The 23,973-nt window shown below is 37.0% G+C and overlaps 1 protein-coding gene across 2 annotated transcripts in view; it reads right to left on the bottom strand.

Moving 5' to 3' along the window:
- Nucleotides 1-23,973, bottom strand: part of TMEM131 (transmembrane protein 131) — a 245,234-nt gene that overhangs the window by 95,774 nt on the left and 125,487 nt on the right. For both annotated transcript variants that reach the window (XM_030310450.1, XM_030310451.1), the window contains exon 5: nucleotides 13,755-13,878. In XM_030310450.1, coding sequence (XP_030166310.1) covers nucleotides 13,755-13,878 — 124 coding nt within the window. The remainder of the gene's footprint in view (nucleotides 1-13,754; nucleotides 13,879-23,973) is intronic.

Below are 23,973 nucleotides of genomic sequence, written 5' to 3'. Positions count from 1 at the left end.
AATCTCCCAACATAGAAAACCTCAGGATAAGCTGGTTTCACTAATGAATTCTATCAAATATTTAAAGAAAAATTAATGCCAATCTTTCTCAAATTCTTCCAAAAAACTGAAGGGACACAACATTTCAAAACTCATTTTACAAACCCAGCATTACCCTGATACCAAAGCCAGACAAGAACAAAAAAGAAACTACAGACCAATACCCCTGATGAATATAGATGCAAAAATTCTTAAAAAAATATTAGCAAATGGAATCAAAACACATTGAAAGTATTATATATACACCATGACCAAGCAGGATTTACCCTTGGGATGAAAGGATGGTTCAACATATGCAAATCAGTAAATGTGATATACCATATTAACAAAAGATAAAAAGATAAAAATAAAAGATAAAACATAAAAATCAAAAGCATGTGACAAAATACAACATATTTTAATGATAAAAACCCCCAGTAGACTGGGTACAGCTAGGATACAACTCTACATAATAAAGGCCATACATAAGGGTATGTATGGGTGGCTCTCTCGGTTAAGTGTATGACTCCTGATTTTGATTCAGGTCACGCTCTCACAGTTTGTGAGATTGAGCCCTATGTTGGGCTCTGCACTGACAGCATGGAGCCTTCTTGGAATTCTCTCTCTCTCTGCCCCTCCCCTGCTCTCTCTCTTAAAATAAATAAACACAAAAAGATATCTTAGTTAAAAAAAAAAAAAAAAAAGGCCATATGGGAAAAATCCACAGCTAACATCATACTCAATGACAAAAAACTGAGGATCAGGATGCCCTGATCCTCTAGGATCAGGGTGCCTACTCTTACCACACTTACTCAACATAATACTGAAAGGCCTAGTTAGATCAATTAGGCAAGATAAAGAAATAAAAAGCACCTGAATCAGAAAGGAATAAGTAAAACTGTCATATTTGCAGATGATATGGTCTTTTATATATATATAAATAAATAAGTAAAACTGTCATATTTGCAGATGATATGGTCTTTTATATATATATATATATATATATATATATATATATATATATATATATATAAAGCCTAAATGTCCATCAACTGATGAATGGATAAAGAAATTGTGGTTTATTTACACAATGGAGTACTACGTGGCAATGAGAAAGAATGAAATATGGCCCTTTGTAGCAACATGGATGGAACTGGAGAGTGTGATGCTAAGTGAAATAAGCCATACAGAGAAAGACAGATACCATATGGTTTCACTCTTATGTGGATCCTGAGAAACTTAATAGAAACCCATGGGGGAGGGGAAGAAAAAAAAAAAGAGGTTAGAGTGGAAGAGAGCCAAAGCATAAGAGACTCTTAAAAACTGAGAACAAACTGAGGGTTGATGGGGGTGGGAGGGAGGGGAGGGTGGGTGATGGGTATTGAGGAGGGCACCTTTTGGGATGAGCACTGGGTGTTGTATGGAAACCAATTTGACAATAAACTCATATATTGGAAAAAAAAAACCCTAAAGACTCAACCAAAAAACTTGGAATTAATCAACCAATTTGGTATAGTTGCAGGATATAAAATCAACATATAGAAATCAGTTGTGTTGGTATACACTAACAGTGAAACATCTGAAAAAGAAATAAAGAAAACTATCCTGGTTCACAGTGGCATAAAAAAAAATACCTGGGAATAAATTTAACCAAGAAGGTGAAAGATCTGTACAGCTGTACCCTCATTTTACTGTGCTCCACTTTACTGCACTTTGCAGATAATTGCATTTATTTTATTTATCTCTTTTTTTTTTCTTTTTAACAAATTGAAGGCCTATAGCAACCCTGCATTGATCAAGTCTACTGGTGCTATTTTTTCCTAGTAGCAGTTGCTCACTTTGTGTCTCTGTGCCACACTTTGGTAATTTCTGCAATATTTCAAACTTTTTATTATTATTATATTTTTTATGGTAATATGTAATTAGTGATTATGACTCACTGAAGACTCAGATAATGGTAAGCATTTTTTAGTAATAAAGTATTCTTAAATTAAGGTATGTACATTGTTTTTTAAGACATAATGCTATTGCATGCTTAATAGGCTACAGTAGGGTGTAAACAGAAATTTTATGTGCTCTGGAAAACTAAAAAAATTCATTTTATTGTGATACTCACTTTATTGTGATACTCACTTTCCTGCGGTGGTTTGGAACCAAACACGTAATATCTCTCAGGTATGCCTGTGTTATGAAAACTATAAAACCTTAATGAAAGAAACTGAAGAAGACACAAACAAATGGAAAGATACCCCATGCTCATGGATTAGAAGAATATACTGATAACTGTCTGTTAAAATATCCACACTACCTAAAGTCATTTATAGAGTCAGTGCAATCCTTATCAATAGCCCAATGGCATGTTTTACAGAAACAGATAAAACAATCCCAAAATTTGTATGGAAGCATGCAAGACTCAAGAAAGAACAAAGCCTAAGGCATCACACTTCCTGCTTTCAAACTATACTACGAAACTAAGTGATTAAAACAGTATGGTACAGGCATATAGGCCAATGGAACAGAATAGAGAGCCCAGAAATAAATCCCTGCATACACAGTCAACTAATATTTGACAAGGGAGCCAAGAACACTTCATGGGGAAAGACAGTCTCTTCAACAAATGGTATTAAGAAAACTGGATAACCACATGCAGAAAAATGAAATTGGACTCCTATCTTCCATCACTCACCAGAATTAATTAAAAATGGATTAAAGACTTAAACGTAAGACCTAATACAATAAACCTCCAGAAGAAAACACTGATATTGGCCTGGGCCACGATTTTTTTTTAATATGACACCAAAGGCACAGCAACAAAAGCAAAAATCAACAAGTGGGACGACATCAAATTAAAAAATTTCTGCATAGCAGGGGGGAGGCGCAGGAAGATGGCGGCATAGGAGGACGCTGGGCTCACCGCGCGTCCTGCTGATCACTTAGATTCCACCTACACCTGCCTAAATAACCCAGAAAACCGCCAGAGGATTAGCAGAACGGAGTCACCGGACCCAAGTGCAGACGAGAGGCCCACGGAAGAGGGTAGGAAGGGCGGCGAGGCGGTGCGCGCTCCACGGACTGGCGGGAGGGAGCCGGGGCGGAGGGGCGGCTCGCCAGCCAAGCAGAGCCCCCGAGTCCGGCTTGCAAAAGCGGAGGGGCCTGACGGACTGTGTTCCGACAGCAAGCGCGACTTAGCGTCTGGGAGGTCATAAGTTAACAGCTCTGCTCGGAAAGCGGGAAGGCTGGAGGACAAAGGGAGGGTGAGCTGCGGAGCCCCCGGACGACAGAGCTCAGTTTGGCGGGGAACAAAGGCGCTCGCCAGCGCCATCTCCCCCGCCCATCCCCCAGCCAAAACCCCAAAGGGAACCGGTTCCGGCCAGGGAAATTGCTCGCTCCGCGCAAACACCCAACTCTGTGCTTCTGCAGAGCCAAACCTCCGGCAGCGGATCTGACTCCCTCCGGCTGCCACAGGGCCCCTCCTGAAGTGGATCACCTAAGGAGAAGCGAGCTAAGCCTGCCCCCCCTCCCGCCGTGCACCTTGCCTTCCCACCCCAGCTAATACGCCAGATCCCCAGCATCACAAGCCTGGCAGTGTGCAAGTAGCCCAGACGGGCCACGCCACCCCACAGTGAATCCCGCCCCTAGGAGAGGGGAAGAGAAGGCACACACCAGTCTGACTGTGGCCCCAGCGGTGGGCTGGGGGCAGACATCAGGACTGACTGCGGCCCCGCCCACCAACTCCAGTTATACACCACAGCACAGGGGAAGTGCCCTGCAGGTCCTCACCACACCAGGGACTATCCAAAATGACCAAGCGGAAGAATTCCCCTCAGAAGAATCTCCAGGAAATAACAACAGCTAATGAGCTGATCAAAAAGGATTTAAATAATATAACAGAAAGTGAATTTAGAATAATAGTCATAAAATTAATCGCTGGGCTGGAAAACAGTATACAGGACAGCAGAGAATCTCTTGCTACAGAGATCAAGGGACTAAGGAACAGTCACGAGGAGCTGAAAAACGCTTTAAATGAAATGCAAAACAAAATGCAAACCACCACAGCTCGGATGGAAGAGGCAGAGGAGAGAATAGGTGAACTAGAAGATAAAGTTATGGAAAAAGAGGAAGCTGAGAAAAAGAGAGATAAAAAAATCCAGGAGTATGAGGGGAAAATTAGAGAACTAAGTGATACACTAAAAAGAAATAATATACGCATAATTGGTATTCCAGAGGAGGAAGAGAGAGGGAAAGGTGCTGAAGGGGTACTTGAAGAAATAATAGCTGAGAACTTCCCTGAACTGGGGAAGGAAAAAGGCATTGAAATCCAAGAGGCACAGAGAACTCCCTTCAGACGTAACTTGAATCGATCTTCTGCACGACATATCATAGTGAAACTGGCAAAATACAAGGATAAAGAGAAAATTCTGAAAGCAGCAAGGGGTAAACGTGCCCTCACATATAAAGGGAGACCTATAAGACTCGTGACTGATCTCTCTTTTGAAACTTGGCAGGCCAGAAAGAATTGGCACGAGATTTTCAGGGTGCTAGACAGCAAAAATATGCAGCCGAGAATCCTTTATCCAGCAAGTCTGTCATTTAGAATAGAAGGAGAGATAAAGGTCTTCCCAAACAAACAAAAACTGAAGGAATTTGTCACCACTAAACCAGCCCTACAAGAGATCCTAAGGGGGACCCTGTGAGACAAAGTACCAGAGACATCACTACAAGCATAAAACATACAGACATCACAATGACTCTAAACTCGTATCTTTCTATAATAACACTGAATGTAAACGGATTAAATGCGCCAACCAAAAGACATAGGGTATCAGAATGGATAAAAAAACAAGACCCATCTATTTGCTGTCTACAAGAGACTCATTTTAGACCTGAGGACACCTTTAGATTCAGAGTGAGGGGATGGAGAACTATTTATCATGCTACTGGAAGCCAAAAGAAAGCTGGAGTAGCCATACTTATATCAGACAAACTAGACTTTAAATTAAAGGCTGTAACAAGAGATGAAGAAGGACATTATATAATAGTTACAGGGTCTATCCATCAGGAAGAGCTAACAATTATAAATGTCTATGCGCCGAATACCGGAGCCCCCAAGTATATAAAACAATTACTCATAAACAGAAGCAACCTTATTGATAAGAATGTGGTAATTGCAGGGGACTTTAACACCCCACTTACAGAAATGGATAGATCATCTAGACACACAGTCAATAAAGAAACAAGGGCCCTGAATGAGACATTGGATCAGATGGACTTGACAGATATATTTAGAACTCTGCATCCCAAAGCAACAGAATATACTTTCTTCTCGAGTGCACATGGAACATTCTCCAAGATAGATCATATACTGGGTCACAAAACAGCCCTTCATAAGTTTACAAGAATTGAAATTATACCATGCATACTTTCAGACCACAATGCTATGAAGCTTGAAATCAACCACAGGAAAAAGTCTGGAAAACCTCCAAAAGCGTGGAGGTTAAAGAACACCCTACTAACAAATGAGTGGGTCAACCAGGCAATTAGAGAAGAAATCAAAAAATATATGGAAACAAACGAAAATGAAAATACAACAATCCAAACGCTTTGGGACGCAGCGAAGGCAGTCCTGAGAGGAAAATACATTGCAATCCAGGCCTATCTCAAGAAACAAGAAAAATCCCAAATACAAAATCTAACAGCACACCTAAAGGAAATAGAAGCAGAACAGCAAAGGCAGCCTAAACCCAGCAGAAGAAGAGAAATAATAAAGATCAGAGCAGAAATAAACAATATAGAATCTAAAAATACTGTAGAGCAGATCAACGAAACCAAGAGTTGGTTTTTTGAAAAAATAAACAAAATTGACAAACCTCTAGCCAGGCTTCTCAAAAAGAAAAGGGAGATGACCCAAATAGATAAAATCATGAATGAAAATGGAATTATTACAACCAATCCCTCAGAGATACAAACAATTATCAGGGAATACTATGAAAAATTATATGCCAACAAATTGGACAACCTGGAAGAAATGGACACATTCCTGAACACCCACACTCTTCCAAAACTCAATCAGGAGGAAATAGAAAGCTTGAACAGACCCATAACCAGCGAAGAAATTGAATCGGTTATCAAAAATCTCCCAACAAATAAGAGTCCAGGACCAGATGGCTTCCCAGGGGAGTTCTACCAGACATTTAAAACAGAGATAATACCTATCCTTCTCAAGCTATTCCAAGAAATAGAAAGGGAAGGAAAACTTCCAGACTCATTCTATGAAGCCAGTATTACTTTGATTCCTAAACCAGACAGAGACTCAGTAAAAAAAGAGAACTACAGGCCAATATCCCTGATGAATATGGATGCAAAAATTCTCAATAAGATACTAGCAAATCGAATTCAACAGCATATAAAAAGAATTATTCACCATGATCAAGTGGGATTCATTCCTGGGATGCAGGGCTGGTTCAACATTCGCAAATCAATCAACGTGATACATCACATTAACAAAAAAAAAGAGAAGAACCATATGATCCTGTCAATCGATGCAGAAAAGGCCTTTGACAAAATCCAGCACCCTTTCTTAATAAAAACCCTTGAGAAAGTCGGGATAGAAGGAACATACTTAAAGATCATAAAAGCCATTTATGAAAAGCCCACAGCTAACATCATCCTCAACGGGGAAAAACTGAGAGCTTTTTCCCTGAGATCAGGAACACGACAGGGATGCCCACTCTCACCGCTGTTGTTTAACATAGTGCTGGAAGTTCTAGCATCAGCAATCAGACAACAAAAGGAAATTAAAGGCATCAAAATTGGCAAAGATGAAGTCAAGCTTTCGCTTTTTGCAGATGACATGATATTATACATGGAAAATCCGATAGACTCCACCAAAAGTCTGCTAGAACTGATACATGAATTCAGCAAAGTTGCAGGATACAAAATCAATGTCCAGAAATCAGTTGCATTCTTATACACTAACAATGAAGCAACAGAAAGACAAATAAAGAAAATGATCCCATTCACAATTGCACCAAGAAGCATAAAATACCTAGGAATAAATCTAACCAAAGATGTAAAGGATCTGTATGCTGAAAACTATAGAAAGCTTATGAAGGTAATTGAAGAAGACTTAAAGAAATGGAAAGACATTCCCTGCTCATGGATTGGAAAAATAAATATTGTCAAAATGTCAATACTACCCAAAGCTATCTACACATTCAATGCAATCCCAATCAAAATTGTACCAGCATTCTTCTCGAAATTAGAACAAGCAATCCTAAAATTCATATGGAACCACAAAAGGCCCCGAATAGCCAAAGGAATTTTGAAGAAGAAGACCAAAGCAGGAGGCATCACAATCCCAGACTTTAGCCTCTACTACAAAGCTGTAATCATCAAGACAGCATGGTATTGGCACAAAAACAGACACACAGACCAATGGAATAGAATAGAAACCCCAGAACTAGACCCACAAACGTATGGCCAACTCATCTTTGACAAAGCAGGAAAGAACATCCAATGGAAAAAAGACAGCCTCTTTAACAAATGGTGCTGGGAGAACTGGACAGCAACATGCAGAAGGTTGAAACTAGACCACTTTCTCACACCATTTACAAAAATAAACTCAAAATGGATAAAGGACCTAAATGTGAGACAGGAAACCATCAGAACCTTAGAGGAGAAAGCAGGAAAAGACCTCTCTGACCTCAGCCGTAGCAATCTCTTACGCGACACATCCCCAAAGGCAAGGGAATTAAAAGCAAAAGTGAATTACTGGGACCTTATGAAGATAAAAAGCTTCTGCACGGCAAAGGAAACAACCAACAAAACTAAAAGGCAACCAACGGAATGGGAAAAGATATTTGCAAATGACATATCGGACAAAGGGCTAGTATCTAAAATCTATAAAGAGCTCACCAAACTCCACACCCGAAAAACAAATAACCCAGTGAAGAAATGGGCAGAAAACATGAATAGACACTTCTCTAAAGAAGACATCCAGATGGCCAACAGGCACATGAAAAGATGTTCAGCGTCGCTCCTTATCAGGGAAATACAAATCAAAACCACACTCAGGTATCACCTCACGCCAGTCAGAGTGGCCAAAATGAACAAATCAGGAGACTATAGATGCTGGAGAGGATGTGGAGAAACGGGAACCCTCTTGCACTGTTGGTGGGAATGCAAATTGGTGCAGCCTCTCTGGAAAGCAGTGTGGAGGTTCCTCAGAAAATTAAAAATAGACCTACCCTATGACCCAGCAATAGCACTGCTAGGAATTTATCCAAGGGATACAGGAGTACTGATGCATAGGGGCACTTGTACCCCAATGTTCATAGCAGCACTCTCAACAATAGCCAAATTATGGAAAGAGCCTAAATGTCCATCAACTGATGAATGGATAAAGAAATTGTGGTTTATATACACAATGGAATACTATGTGGCAATGAGAAAAAATGAAATATGGCCCTTTGTAGCAACGTGGATGGAACTGGAGAGTGTAATGCTAAGTGAAATAAGCCATACAGAGAAAGACAGATACCATATGGTTTCACTCTTATGTGGATCCTGAGAAACTTAACAGGAACCCATGGGGGAGGGGAAGGAAAAAAAAAAAAAAGAGGTTAGAGTGGGAGAGAGCCAAAGCATAAGAGACTGTTAAAAACTGAGAACAAACTGAGGGTTGATGGGGGGTGGGAGGGAGGGGAGGGTGGGTGATGGGTATTGAGGAGGGCACCTTTTGGGATGAGCACTGGGTGTTGTATGGAAACCAATTTGTCAATAAATTTCATAAAAAAAAAAAAATTTCTGCATAGCAAAATAAAAGATCAACAAAACAAAAAGGAAACCTGCAAAATGGGAGAAGATATTTGCAAATTATATGTCAGATAGGAGGTTAATATCTAAAATACATAAAAGAACTCCTATAGTTTAATAACAAAACCCCAATCTGAATAAAAAATGGGCAGAGGAACCAAATAGGTATTTTCCCGAAGGAGACAGGACTACCAGGTATACAAAAAAATGTTCAACAATTCTAATCATCATGGAAATGCAAATCAAAACCACAATGAGATAGCACTTCACAACTGTTAGAATGGCTATCATTAAGAAGAGAAGAGATAACAAGTATTGATGAGATGTGGAGATAAGGGAATCCTGTATACTGTTGGTGGGAATGTAAACTGGTTTAAAACAGTATGGAGGTTCTCAAAAAATTAAAAATAGAACAATCATATGATCTAGCAATCTGATTTCTGGGTATTTATCCAAAGGAAATGAAAATAGGATATTGAAGAGATATATGCACTCCCATTTTTACTGGAGCATTATTCACAATAGCTAAGATATTGAAACAACTCAAGTGTCTACAACAAATGAATAGGTAAAAAAGATACACACACACACACACACACACACACACACACACACACACACACACACTGCGGAATATTATTCAGTCATAAGAAAAAAGGAAATCCTGCGATTTGCAACAACACTGATGGACCTTGAGGGCATTATGCTAAATGGGATAATTCCGACAGAAAAAGACAAAAACTTTCTGCTATCACTCATATGGCACCTAAAAAAGCCAAACTTGGGGCACCTGAGTAGCTCAGCATCAGACCCTTGGATTCGCCTCAGCTCATGATCTCATGGTTCCAGGAGTTCAAGCCCCACATCAGGCTCTGCACTGTTAGTGCAGAGATTGGGATTCTCTCTCTCCCCACTCTCTCTGCCCCTACCCTGTTTGTGCTCTGTCTCTCAAACTTAAAAAATAAAATAAAATAAAATAAAATAAATAAAAATAAAAAAGCCAAACATGTAAAAACAGAGAGTAGAACAATGATTACCAGGGACTGGATGGAGGGGGAAGTAGTGATGTGTTGTTGAAGGGTACAAACATGCAACTATAAGAAAAAGAGGTTCTGGAGATCTAATGCACAGCATAGTGATCACAGATAAAACTGTATTGTAAATCTCAAAGTTTCTGAGACACTAGATCTTAACAGTTCTCACCATAAAAATGATAATTATGTGACATGACAGAGAAGTTAGCTGATCCTATGGTGATAATCCTATAGCAATTTATAAATGTATAAAAAAATTTTTTTTATTTCAATGTTTATTTATTTTTTTAGAGAGAGACAGAGCATGAGCAGGGGAGGGACAGAGAGAGGGAGACATAGAATCCGAAGCTGGCTCCAGGCTCTGAGCATAGAGCCAACGCGGGGTTCAAACTCACGAGCTGAGACATGAGATCATGATCTGAGCCAAAGTCATGACGCTCAACTGACTGAGCCACCCAGGCACCCCTAATCAAATCAACACTTTGTACACCTTAAATTTACACAGTGTTATATGTCCACTGTATACCTTAAACTTAAACAATGTTATACCGCAATTACATCACAATTTTAAAAATAATTCTTACCATAATCAAAATTTGACTATTAGAGTATTAAAAAATCTGTATTCTTAGACACAAAATATGTATTACATATTTTACAACTAATATACAATACAGTCATGAAAGATGAGTAGGCCTAAGTTGCAGTCTTATTATGTAATTTTTAATTGTAATTATAACTAATTAGACAACTATAGTTAATTAGCAGGTAATTATAAATAACAGATAATTATTAGAAGTTAAACAAAGAAAAACAAATTGTCACACAAACACATTCCTTATTACCCTTATTCTTCTTGATTTCCAGGTTAAAACAAGACCTTCCTATAAGGGGGTTATTTGCATGTGTGTTATAAAATGGTTATTTAAACCTGGCCTTATGAAAACAATGATTCTTTTCTCTATTTCCTACTGGTTAGTTAATATAGAGATGATAGTGGTAAATAACCAAAAACTTAAGTGAGTTATAGAAAATGTTCTATTCTCAAGGAAATAAGACCCGACCAGGAATTTAGAAGGTGACAAAGAGTTAAAATAAAATTACAGAAATGGTCTACTCTCCTGAACATGAGAAGACTCTTTTCATTGTTCACCAAAGGCTCTTATCATAGGCATAAAATTGAAGTGGAGGGGAAATAAGGTTATTTCTTCCCTTAAGAATTCATTCCATGTCTCCTCTCCATTTCTTGAGCTGTTGGGAATCCATACCTTACTGCAAGAAGTAAAAACGGAAACCAAGAGGAAGAAGAAGACAGAGAAGACTGCACAGATTTTGGCTAGCTGCTTTTGAAGCCAAATCTAGCTGACCTAACTGGAGGTTTTGAAGGGTATAGATTATTTTTATTGTGTAATCCAATTTCCTGACAATGGAAAACACATATTGGTTTTCAACTTGTCCTTTGACTAACATGCACATTTAGTTTACCTTCTGAAGAATTTTCAGAAAAACTCTCCTCTTTGCATAAAGTTCATGTGCAGAAATAAGTCCCTGGGAGAGTCTAGTTCGAAAATGTCAAACTAGTGGCCGTTAGCTTGTTTTGTTTGGTCCACACCATCTGTCTTTCTAAAATTGAATTTATTTTCAATGTGTAAAAACTGGAAGATATCATATAAAAATTCCTATTTCTGTTTCTTCTTGGAACATGAGAAGAATGGGGCATGCGCTTACATTCCCACATGGCAACCACTGGCTGGAACAGAGTGTGGGTTGATCCCTTTGGACAGACCACGTGCTCTCCAGGTCACCCTCATTCCACATGGCCTGCTTCTCTCATTTACATTGTCTATCTGCCCCCTGTAAGAATCTGTAATTGTAACTCTTGGTCTATGAAAACCCTTTAACGGGGTTAAGCTTGGATGATTAAAAACAACAAAACATTGCTTGAATTAGCAAAGTACCATTAACAAGTTAAAAATAAAATCTGTAGGGCAGTTGTGAACTATTTTTAAACTGTTTCCATTTTCACTTCACTATTTTGCCCTTTAACCCAACATGTCTCTGCATACTGGCCGTGCCCTGTGTGGTTGCATTTACACATAAGTGCATCTCTGTGTACAGGTGGCATAACATATATGCCACACACCACAGCTTAATACGATACAAATCACCGTATAGGCCAATACAGCACCTAGACCCTCACCTTGGATCCTGTCATTAACTGCATGACAGGGGGCAAACCCCTCTGGAGTTGAGCTCTTTCTTCATTTTGTATAATGAGGGTATTATTAGACTAGATGAATATACAAATCTCTTCTAGCACTGGGATTTTATTATTTGAGAACATCAGCATGTTTATAAAAACTCTGAAAACATCCTTTAGGTAACAACAAAAAATAACTCAAGGGAAACTTATTTAAAGAAATATATTAGAAAAGGGGCGTTTTCCATGAATACCACAAAAATGAAGTTTTTGCTATTGAAAGAAATATGGTAACTCATCAATTCCTTGTTAATAACATACTTTTAAATTTAAAAAAGCCGAAATTAAGTTTTTTTTGTTTTGTTTTTGTTTTTGACTTCAGAAGTTGCTGGACATGTTGCTAGCAACATATGTTGCTAAGGACAGCATATGATGAAATAGGATTTTTGAAGGGAGAAGTATAAAATCTAAATAATTGATATAATTTTAGATGCTTTTTTTTTTAAAAAGCTCCTTTTGATTTGGTCACATCTCTTCAAAGGAATTAGTGAAAACTCTGGGAAGATGAAATTAGGTTTCACTTATTTACTTCCTTCTAATACTTGCTATTTAGCTGTTTTTGAAGCTTATTTGTTACTTTAGCAGTCTATATATTAAAGATTAATGTATGTATTCTCTCAAATTCAAAATTTATTAAGACCCAACTTTTTTGTCAGATTAATTTTTATGTAAATAACAAGTCTGCAAACTATCTATGAAAATGATTATAAAGTAAAATTTTAGAGGATACTTGTGGTAGGTAGAACCCTAAAATAGCCTCCCAAATTTCCTGCCCTAATATCTCTGAGATTGTAACGATGAGGAGATACCACACCTGTGGTTAATTACCTTACATGATAAAAAGGGATTTTGCAAATGTAACTGAGGACATTAGTTCACTCATTTCATGAAAAAGGAGACTATCCAGGTGGTCCCAATGACATGATTAAGGCAGAATTTTCTCTACTGGTGGCAGAAGAGAAAGCCAAAATGATCCAAAGCATAAGGGAGATATGACACATTACTCCTGGCCTAAAGATGGTGACAAGCAATGTGGGTGCCCTGGGGAAATGAGAGAGGTTCCTGGCCAAGGGCCAGCAACGAAATGGGGACTTCAGTAGTACAAGCATAAGGAAATGAATTTTGCCGACAACTTGAGTGAATTTAGAAGTGGATTTTCCCTGAGTCTCCAGTCAAGGACTGAGCCCTGCTGACATCTTAATTACAGCCTTATGATACTCTGAGCAAAGAACACACTGGACTTACAACTGATAAACTATGTGCTAATAAGTGGGGGTTGTTTAAAGCCATCACGTTTGTGGTAGCTTATTAGGTAGCAATAGAAAACTAACACAACACTGAGGAATTGCTTATTATTTAAAAAGGAAAAAAAATCAACTAAATTTCTGACTACTACATTTTTCAGAGTACTTAGGTTCAAAGTGGAATTGTTAAATTGTTTTATGTTGAGAAACACAATGTGTGTTTAAGAGTAGAAGTGATAATTCTTAGGAAATAGGGCAAACTGAAACCCGCAACAAATATGAAACACTCGAACCGGATTTTAATTATAGCAAAATGAAATTATACATAAAACATCTAGATATTTCAATTTCAAACTCAAGAGAAACATTTATAGAAAAACTTACCCTATTTTGAAAAAATGATGCATGAAAATGTGATGTTGTAGCAGATATTGATACTAAAGTAATAGTTTCTTCAGAACTAGGATTATGTAAGTAAACTTTTTCCATTTTTGGCATTCCAACTGGCCTGTAAAAGCAAAACAAAAGCAAAAACAAAAACAAAAAACAAAACCACTGTCACAAATACTTCAAAGATTATTTCTAGTTGTTGAATTAGTTTCTAGCTGCTAAAAAAATTTAAACATCAAAATTATTGGACAAGTACATATCCAAACATATAAAACTATTTAATTGGTTTATATTTAAAATTACACATAGAAATGCATTTAGTCATTCAACAAATATATACTGAGTGCCCATTTTATGTCTCACACTGAGCCAGGGGCTAGGATACAATGAAGTAAATCTCTGTCCAGATAAAGCTTACAGTCTAGTGAGGAAGCAGGCAGGGAATAAAATGGTCAGATCTTTTCATTTCCTTCTGTAATACCACCCTGCTTTCCTACTAATTCTGAATCATGTCCCCTTCTCCCCAAATTCCACTGATACATGCTCTTCAATTTAGGAGAAACTGAGTGGCAAAGTTATGTGAGCAGATCGGCCTTATGAATTAGGGGCTATTATTGTCCTCATTTTATAGATGAGGATACTGAGGCACAGAAAAGTTACTTGTCCAAAGTCATACCTGGAATCTAAATTTGAATCCAGGCCATCTGGCTTTAGTCCATGTTCTAACTCATTATACTAAACTGCCTCCTCTTAAGGAGGACACACACTCAGTGATCTGACATCCATAGATCCATTTTAATGTTCTCCTTGGTATCCACATTAGAGTTTCCTCTTAAAAGTGACATCTCCTTAGTTATGCAGTCCATTAAGTACTTACACAGCTAATCTCAGCTGTACAGGCAGGCCTCCTAACTCCTACAGCATCAGAGAATTCTGCAAATAAACTGTTTCTTAATGTCCTCTAATAATTTAATTAGCACCAGTTTTATTTCCTCAAGATTATCAGCACCTTTCAGACAAAGGTTACATTATACATGTACTCCATATTTTCCATATTATCTAGCACAGGCACTTGGTAAGAGTGTGCATGGGTGAGCTTCCCTCCCTTCCCTTTTCTCCCCCCCTGCCTTAGTGGAAATTAAGATCCTCCCTACCCTGACATCACCTGACCTAAACAAGTAACTAACTCCCTATGTTTTCACAATCTAAACCTTCCAACCTGGATCAGGCTGGTTTCATGTGCATAGCCCCCATGGCTTTACCAATCTCTTTGCTCTGTTTTCCTCCCTATCCCCCTATTCCAATCCAAATCCTCATTTTCTAATTCAAATGCAACTTCTTTCACAAGGTCCTCTCCTCAGGCAACCATTCTGGTCCACGTGTTTTTGTTTTAAAATATTTTTGATTTTGAGAGAGAGAGAGAGAGAGAGAGAGAAAGAGAGAACGAACAAACCCCAAGCAGGCTCTGCACTGTCAGCTTGGAGCCCAATGTGGGGCTCAAACTCATGAATTGTGAGGTCATGACCTGAGCTGAAACCAAGCAAGAGTCAGATGCTTAACCAACCGAGCCACCCAGGTACCCCCTGGTCCATGTTTTTATTTTATTCATGCTCCTGGCTCTCCTTGAACCCACCCACCCCCCAACAACAATCCTGGAAAAATTTAGAAGTTAGAGGAAGGTACTGATTCCAAGGATTAACTAAAAAACAGTAAGAAACCCTGGGGGGAACAGAAGGTTGCCTTGAACTGGCAGGTGGGGAAAAGTAAGGGACAAAGAATAGCCTAAGCTGACAATGAGAGGCTAGGGTAGAAGAAGGCTTCAAAACTCTGTTCTCCAATTCCTTCTTTCCTTGCTTGCCCTGGAACAATCAGAGCTTGCCCTTTCAACCTAGAATAGCAGAGAGGCTTAGAGAGCTAAGAAGCTGATAATCAGCTACCCTGGAGCACACCTGCCTCTAACTCCTCTTTGGTAGTCCAAAGACCAAGGGCTATTTGATTACATTTACATCTCCACCCAGATGCTTCTGCCTAAGCACTATCAGATACAGTGGTGGCAAACAGGACAATTAATAGTTTTTACATGTATGTGTGTGTGGAACTGGGTCTTTCTACCTTGGGGGATCATCTCCCTTCTTAAATTCACAAGAGACAAAGACCAAGTCTTTCTATTCCGCCCTTCCTCAATACGCACAACAAGACAGGAGCTCTTAAGTTAACTCCATAAGTAGAATTAGAAAACATACAATGTTGTGATAAACTGTGGTATTCCCAATCTGCTGACTGAACCTGTGAGAGAATTCTACTTCAACATTAGGCTTGGCCATATGATTTTCTTTGGTCAATGAAATGTGAGCAAAAGTGACATGTAACATTAAGTTTTAAAAGTCGTCTTGTATTCTTTTTCCAAGAAATGGCCTATCTCAGGAGTGCTGCTTTTAGCCTACATCCCACTAAGATTTTGGGTTGGTTGTGGTCATAGCATAACCTGGTAAAGGCTGAGTAACATACACCTGAAGTTGGAAAAGTTGAACCAGGAACTAAACAAGCACAGTGTGATATACTTAAGGAGATATGGCAGGATATTAGTAAAATGAAGCAAGAAATCATACAGAAAACAAAAGAAATTATTAGTATAAAAGTACAATGTATAAAGGTAGGTAAAAATCTCTTAGTGAGTTGGAAGATCGGATTGACAATTTAGCTCACAATTCGGCAAGAAAAAAATACATACTCAGAATATTTTAAAAGAGCTAAAAAAAAAAAAAGCGAGAAGCAGATATGTAGGGCACACCTAGAAATGGTAATATTTGGAAGGTGGACTATAGGAATATTTAAGGAGTATGGACAAAATTAATGGGTAAAACCCAAACTTTTTTTTTAATGTTTATTTATTTTTGAGAGACAGAGAGAGACACAGCATAAGCAAGGGCTGTTAGCACAGGGGCTGTTAGCACAGAGCCTGATGCAGGACTCGAACCCACGAGCTGTGAGATCATGACCTGAGCCGAAGTCAGTGCCCTGGTAAAACCCAAACTTTAAAAAAAGATAAATTCTTGACTGAAAGGGTTCATGAAGTGTCAACAAGGAGAGATAAGGAAACCCTGTATTTAAACAGAGAATAAAATTTAAGGAGTTGCAAGAGTTTTATATATTGTGGATCTAAGTATCTTATGAGATTTTTTCCAAGTATTTTCTCCCATTGTGTGGACTGTTTTCTCTCTTTCTTTTTTTTTTTTACGTTTATTTATTTTTGAGAGAGAGACAGAGCCAGAGTGTGAGTGGGGGAGGGACAGAGAGAGAGAGGGAGACAAAGAATCTGAAGCAGGCTCCAGGCTCTGAGCTGTCAGCATGGAGCCCAATGCAGGGCTCAAACCCACAAACTGCGAGAGCATGACCTGAGCCAAATTCGGACGCTTAACTGACTGAGGCACCCAGGTGCCCCAAACTTTCTTGATGGTATCATTTGCATGCAGTACAAAAGTTTTTAATTTTTATGTAATTCAATTTGTATATTTTGTCTTTTATCACTTGTGCTTCTAGGGTCATAGCTAAGAAATCATTGCATAAACCAATGGATAATGGAGATATGTTCATATATTCCAATCTTTTCTTCTAAAGCTTTTATAGTTCAGCTTTATGACATTTACATTTAGCTCTATTATATACTTTGAATTAATTTTTGTGTATGCTCTAAGGCAGGCGTGCAACTTAATTCTTTTGCATGTGGATACCCAGTTGGCCCAGCACCATTTGTTGCAAAGACTGTTCTTTCTCTATTTAATTGTTTTAGCACTCTTGTCAAAATCAATTGGCAATAAATGTAAATTTCTATTTCTGGAACCTAAATTCTTTTCTGTTTACCTATATGTCTATCTTTATGGCAGTGTCACAGTGTCTTGACTACTAAAACTTATAGGTTTCTAATATTGGGCACTAAAAATTCTCCAATGTTGGTCTCCTTTTAAAAGAATGGCTGTTCTGGGGGTGCCTGGGTGGCTCAGTCGGTTAAGCAGCCGACTTCGGCTCAGGTCATGATCTCGCGGTCCGTGAGTTCGAGCCCTGCGTCGGGCTCTGTGCTGACAGCTCAGAGCCCGGAGCCTGTTTCAGATTCTGTGTCTCCCTCTCTCTGACCCTCCCCTGTTCATGCTCTGTCTCTCCCTGTCTCAAAAATAAATAAAACGTTAAAAAAAAATTTAAAAAAAAAAAGAATGGCTGTTCTGAATCCCTCTGATTTCATGTCCATTTTAAGATCAGCCTGTCCATTTCTACAAAAATGTCAGTTGGTATTTTGATGGGAATTTTGTTGAATTCATAGATCAATTTAGGGAGTACTGCCATCTTTGTGTCCTCTGATTTCTGAATATGAAATGGCTTCCATTTATTTATAGTTCTTTAATTTCTTTTGACAATGGTTTGTTGTTTTTAATATATAGGTCTTGCACTACTTTTGCTAAATTTATAGCTAAGTATTTTATTCTTTTTGATTTATTATAAATGAATTGTTTTCTTAATTTTAAATTGCTCATTGCTAGTATAGAGAAATATAATTTTGTATATTGATCTTATATCCTGTAACCTTGAACTCACTCATTCCAAGTTTTTAAAAGTGGACTGCTTATCATTTTCTATATACAAGAGTATAATATCTGAAAATAGAGATGCTTTTTCCTTTCCAGTCTGGGTGCCTACTGTTTCTTTTTCTTGCATAACTGCCCTGTTCTGGATGTAGGGGGAAAGCTTTCAGTCTTTCACCATTAAACAGAATGTTAACTATGTGACTTTCATAGAAGCTCTTTATCAGGCTGAGGAAATTCTCTTCTATTCTTAGTTTTTTGAGTGTTATTATCATGAAAGGATGTATTATTCAAAACCTTTTCTGTGTGTGTTATTTACTGACATACTCACATGTTTCCCATTTATTCTATTAACATGGTATATTACATTAATTGAATTTCAGATGTTAAATTAACCTTGCATTCTTGGAACAAATGCCACTTGGCCATGGTATATAATCTTTTTTAGATATTTTATTATTTTGTGAAGGAATTTTAACACATGGAGTATTGGTCTGTAGTTTTCTTATAGTGTCTTTGTGTGATTTTGGTATAAGGGTGATGCAGGCCTAACATACAGAGTTGGGAAATGTTCACTCTTCTATTGTTTGGAAGAGTTTATGATGGACTGGTATTAATTCTTCTTTGAATTTTTTATAAAATTAATCAATATGGCTTTCTGTGAGTCAGAGCTTTCATTCTGGGAAGTTTTTTGATTACTAATTCAAACTCTTGTTATAAGTCTATTCAGGTTTCCTATTTCTTCTTAGGTCAGTTTTGGAAATTTGTGTCTTTTCAGGAATTTGTCTATTTCAACTAAGTTAATGAACTTGTTAGCATACAGTTGTTCATGGTATTCCTTTATAATCCTTTTTTATTTCTTTTTAAGTTTATTTATTTATTTTGAGAAAGAGAGAGAGCATGAGTGGGAGAGGGGAGAGAGAGAGGGAGAGAGAGAATCCCAAGCAGGCTTTGCACTTGTAGAGTGCATTCTACAAGTGCAGAGACTGACAAGGTGCTTGATCTCACGAATCATGAGATCATGACCTGAGCCAAAATCAAGAGTTGGATGCTTAACCAACTGAGCCACCCAGGTGCCCCAATCCTTTTTTATTTCTGTAAGGTTATATTCTATACAAAGATCACCTCTTTCATTCCTGGTTTTAGTAACTTGAGTCTTTTTCTCTTTATTGCTTAATTTAGCTAAGGGTTTGTCAAATTTGTTGCTGTTTTGAAAGAACCAATTTCTGTTAATATTCTCTGCTGTTTTTCATTTATTTATTTCTTCTCTAGTCTTTATTATTTCTTTCTAATTATTTTTTATTTTGCTTTTCTTTTCCTAGTTTCGTAAGGTGGAAGGTTAGATATCTGATTTGAGATTTTTTTCTTTGCTGATTAAGACATTTATAGCTGTAAGTTTCTTTCTGAGCAATGCTTTTGCTGTACCCCATAAATTCTGGTATATTTTCTTTTCACTTATCTGAAAGCATTTTCGAATTCCTTTCTTGATTTTCTTCTTTGATTCATTATTAAATAATATGTTGTTTAATATCTCAAGATTCTTTTTTTTTTATTGCTTGCCAATTTATTTAATTAAAGAATGAAGTTATCAGAGAACATACTTTGTATGACTTCCAGATTTATAGGGGCTTACATTATGGTCTAGCATACAGTTTATCTTGGAGAACGTTCTTTGTGTGTGTGAGCAGTGTAAGTACTTTGTTGTTGAGTGGAATGTTCTATAGATGTCTAATGGCATTGAACTGTTTTCAGGTCTTCTGTTTCTTTTGTTATCTCTTGCTTAGACGGTCTATCCATTATTGAAAGTGGGGTACTAAAGTCTCTATTAGTGCTGAATTGTCTACTTTTCCCTTCAGTTCTGTCAGTTTTGCTTCCTATATTTTGGGTTTCTATTGTTAGTTGAGTCTTGTTTTTTTAATCTGAAAATCTTGGTCTTTTAATTGGTGTGTTTAGACTATTTATATGTACAATTAATGTAATTACTGATATGGTTAAAGTACCATCTTAATAGTTATTTTCTATTCTATCCCTTCTATAAAACTCTTTTATATGCAGAATTTTCTAGTCTTGGCCCAGTTAAACAGAAATCAATAAGAAAAGATAACTTGATTTTCTATAAATATGTAAATAGATCAATGCATGTGTAAATAACCCATGGATCAAAGACAAAATCTGAATAAAAATTAAGAACTATCTGGAATGAAAATTAAAAACTTAATTTATTAAAAGCTTGTAAAATAAACTTGATTCTGTGCTTAAAGAAAAATTCATGAATTTAAATGTATATATTTGAAGAAAAAAAAAAGCCTAAAATTTAATGAACGAAGCATCCATGTCATGAGAAAAAGAACAGCAAATTAAATCTAAAGAAGATACAAGTAAAAAATGGATAAAAGCAAGTGTGGAAATCAATGTAATAAAACACGTAAAACAGAGATGATCTATGAAGTCAGAAGTTCACCCTTCTTGGGGGTAAAAAACTAGTAAGTTGACAACTACCTGGCAAGACTGAGAAAGAAAAAAGAGATGGCACAAAATATCAGTATGAGCAATGATAAAAGGGGGTATCGCTACAGATACTGCAAACATTAAAACAATATTAACAACTTTATGTTAGTAAATTTAAAAATTATCCTAAAACTACCAAACTCCCAGAAAAAAACACAGCTTACCAAAAGTGGTAAAATAAGAAAAAAAATATGTAAGCATTACAAAAAATAAAACTACTTAAGAAATTAAATTCATAATTTAAAACCTTCCCACAAAGAAAATTCCAGTCCATGGGTACTTTACTGGCAAATTTTACCAAATATTTAAAGGTAATATTCTAATAATTATTTTGTGGAAAAATAAGATGCAGATACAAAATGGGGAATAATGAGGAAGAACTCTATGACTCTGGATCTGAATTGGTAAAATATAAATTAGAATTATCAGTATGGGACATGACTTACATATATTCATTTATATAGTATACGCCTATGTTCCTCTATAGATCTTTTCACAAAAGCCTAGAAGCAATGACATCCAGAGCAATAAGCACACTTTGGTGCCCAGATATGGGTTTGAAATGTCATTTCCCCTAAAAAGAAACCAGGACTTCTCATACTTTTGGCTCATTCCAGGTCTAGGACAATGAAAACAGAGGGAAGTCTAGAATGTCTTGTTGAATCAGAAAGCAAAGAAATGTTCAAAGCTTAATGGAACTTACAAAAAATGATAGAAATCAGCTTCAACAGGCTTTTACTGGGAAAAATTATAAAATTTGGAACAAAAAGAACAGTGAAAGCAAAGGGTTATAACACATTAAATAAAGAAGAGAATATATGAGTCTATAATTGGGATCAACAACCTTTTTCTGTAAAGGGCCAGACAGTACATATTTTAGACTTTACAGACTATGCAATCTCTGTCATAACACTCAACTCTGCCAATGTTGTGTAAAAGCAACCATAAAGTGTAAATGAGCATGTATGATTATGTTCCAATAAAACTTTTATTTACAAAAATGGGTGGCAAGGGCCATAATTTGCTGACCTTTTGTTTATAGTGACAGTCAAAGGAAAAAGAGAGGACAATACTTTTCACAGAAAAATCTTGGCTCCTAAATGGAAAAAAAAAAAACCTGCTAGAATCTGAGGAAAAAAAGAAATCACCATTTTGCAATTATCAATGTAGTAAATGATTTAGGCAAGAGTCAATAATATGATAAGTAGGTAGAACTATTAAAATGAAAGGTTGCTGGAGAACATGTTATTAACCCCACATATTACTTACTAATTACAAAAAGGAAAAGGTACCTTTACAATGTACAGAATCTGGTAGAGAGTACCTTAGGAAGTACTCAAACTCAGCATCATTAACAATTAGAAATATGGACCTTATTGGCCGCCTGATGTTATGTGATGGGAAATACACATTATCTATATAATGTTCTTGACAAAAGTATTTAGCCTGATTCTAATCATGAAGAAATAATGAGGCAAATCCAGTTTGTGGACTATTCTATACATCAACTGATCTGAACTACAAAAAATTCTATCTTATAAATGAAAAAAAGGAGAAAGGTAGTTTAAAGATTAAAGACATGAACCAACCAAATACAATGTGTCATCCTTGATTTGATCCTGGTTGGGGGACCGTATACAATAATGGACATATTTTTGGCGATTAGGGAAAACTGAATATGGTTATATCTGTCCCTTAGGATTTACATACTAATGAACACAGGGATGAAGTAGCAGGATGTCCACATTTACTTAAAAAAAAAGTAGTCTCTGTGTGTGTGTGTGTTGTGTGTGTGTGTGTGTGTGTGTGTGTGTGTGTAGAAGAGAGACAGTAAATGTGCTAAAGGTTGACTCTTGGTGAATCTAGATAAAGATTATATAGGTATTCACCATATTATTCTTCCAACTTTTCTGAACTTTTAAATTTTTCAAAATTTGGGGAAAACATTAAGACTTTCTGATTCAACAAAGTATGGGATGGGAAAAGTGAACAGGTTATAAGCTGGGAAAAGATATTTACAATATCTAAATATATCTTTAGACTTTAAAGTTATTTCTAGCTTACAAAAGGACTTTCTAACAAGTTACTAAGAATCCCGAAAGAAAAAAGGTCAAAAGATATGAACAGGCAATTCACAGAAGAGGAAACCCAAAAGGCCAATAAACATATAAAAAGATGGATACTGTAACTTAATAGCAATCAGAGAAATACAAAATTAATGATGAAGTACCACATTATCCCTATTTAACTAGCAAAAACAGAAAGTTGGCTGATGTTAAGCATTAGTACAAATACAAGGGATGTGGAAATATAGGAAGGCACAGATAAGCACAAAAGCAACCAGGCAACACCTAGACAGTGATGTGTACTCACACTTTATGACCTATGCATTCCTCTCCTGGTCTTATATTCCAAAGAAATCCTCATGAAAGTCCATAAGTGAACCTGCAAGAGTACTCACTGCAGGGCTGTTTGTGGTGGTAGGGTATTAGAGATAGTATGTATAGCCACTAAAGAAGGAGTTATGGGTAAAATGTGGATTCTTTGCTATGGTTAGAAATAAGAGAACAGATGGACATCTAACAAAAATGAAGCTTTAAAAAGGTAAGAAAAAGAAGGAACTATGCAGCCACTATGGAAACAATATGGAGGTTCCTCAAAAGTTAATAACAGAATTACCACATGATCCAGCAATCTTATTTCTTCCCATATCCAAAGGAAATGAAAACAAGATCTCAAAGAGATATCTGCACTCCTATGTTCACTGCAGCATTACTCACAATAGCCAAGGAATGGAAATAATCTAAGTGTCTGTCAATGGATGAATGGATAAAGAAGATATGGTATGCTTATATGCAATGGAATATTATTCAGCCACAAGAAAGGACATCCTGCCACTTGCAACAACATGGATGGACCTTGGGGGCATTATGCTAAATGAAGTTAGACAGAGAAAGACAAACACTGGTGGCTACCAGGGGTAAGGGGGGGGAGCGAAGAGAGAGATGTTGGTCAAAGAGTACAAACCTCTAGTTAGAAGATCAATACGTTCTAGGGTTCTAGTGTCCAGTATAGTGATTATAGTTGTTAATACTGTATTATGTACTTGAGAGTTGCTAAAACCTTAAATG

This window comes from Lynx canadensis, chromosome A3 (assembly GCF_007474595.2).
Source record: "Lynx canadensis isolate LIC74 chromosome A3, mLynCan4.pri.v2, whole genome shotgun sequence".
NCBI classification, from domain to species: Eukaryota; Metazoa; Chordata; class Mammalia; order Carnivora; family Felidae; genus Lynx; species Lynx canadensis.
This window is presented reverse-complemented; position numbering and strand designations above follow the sequence as displayed.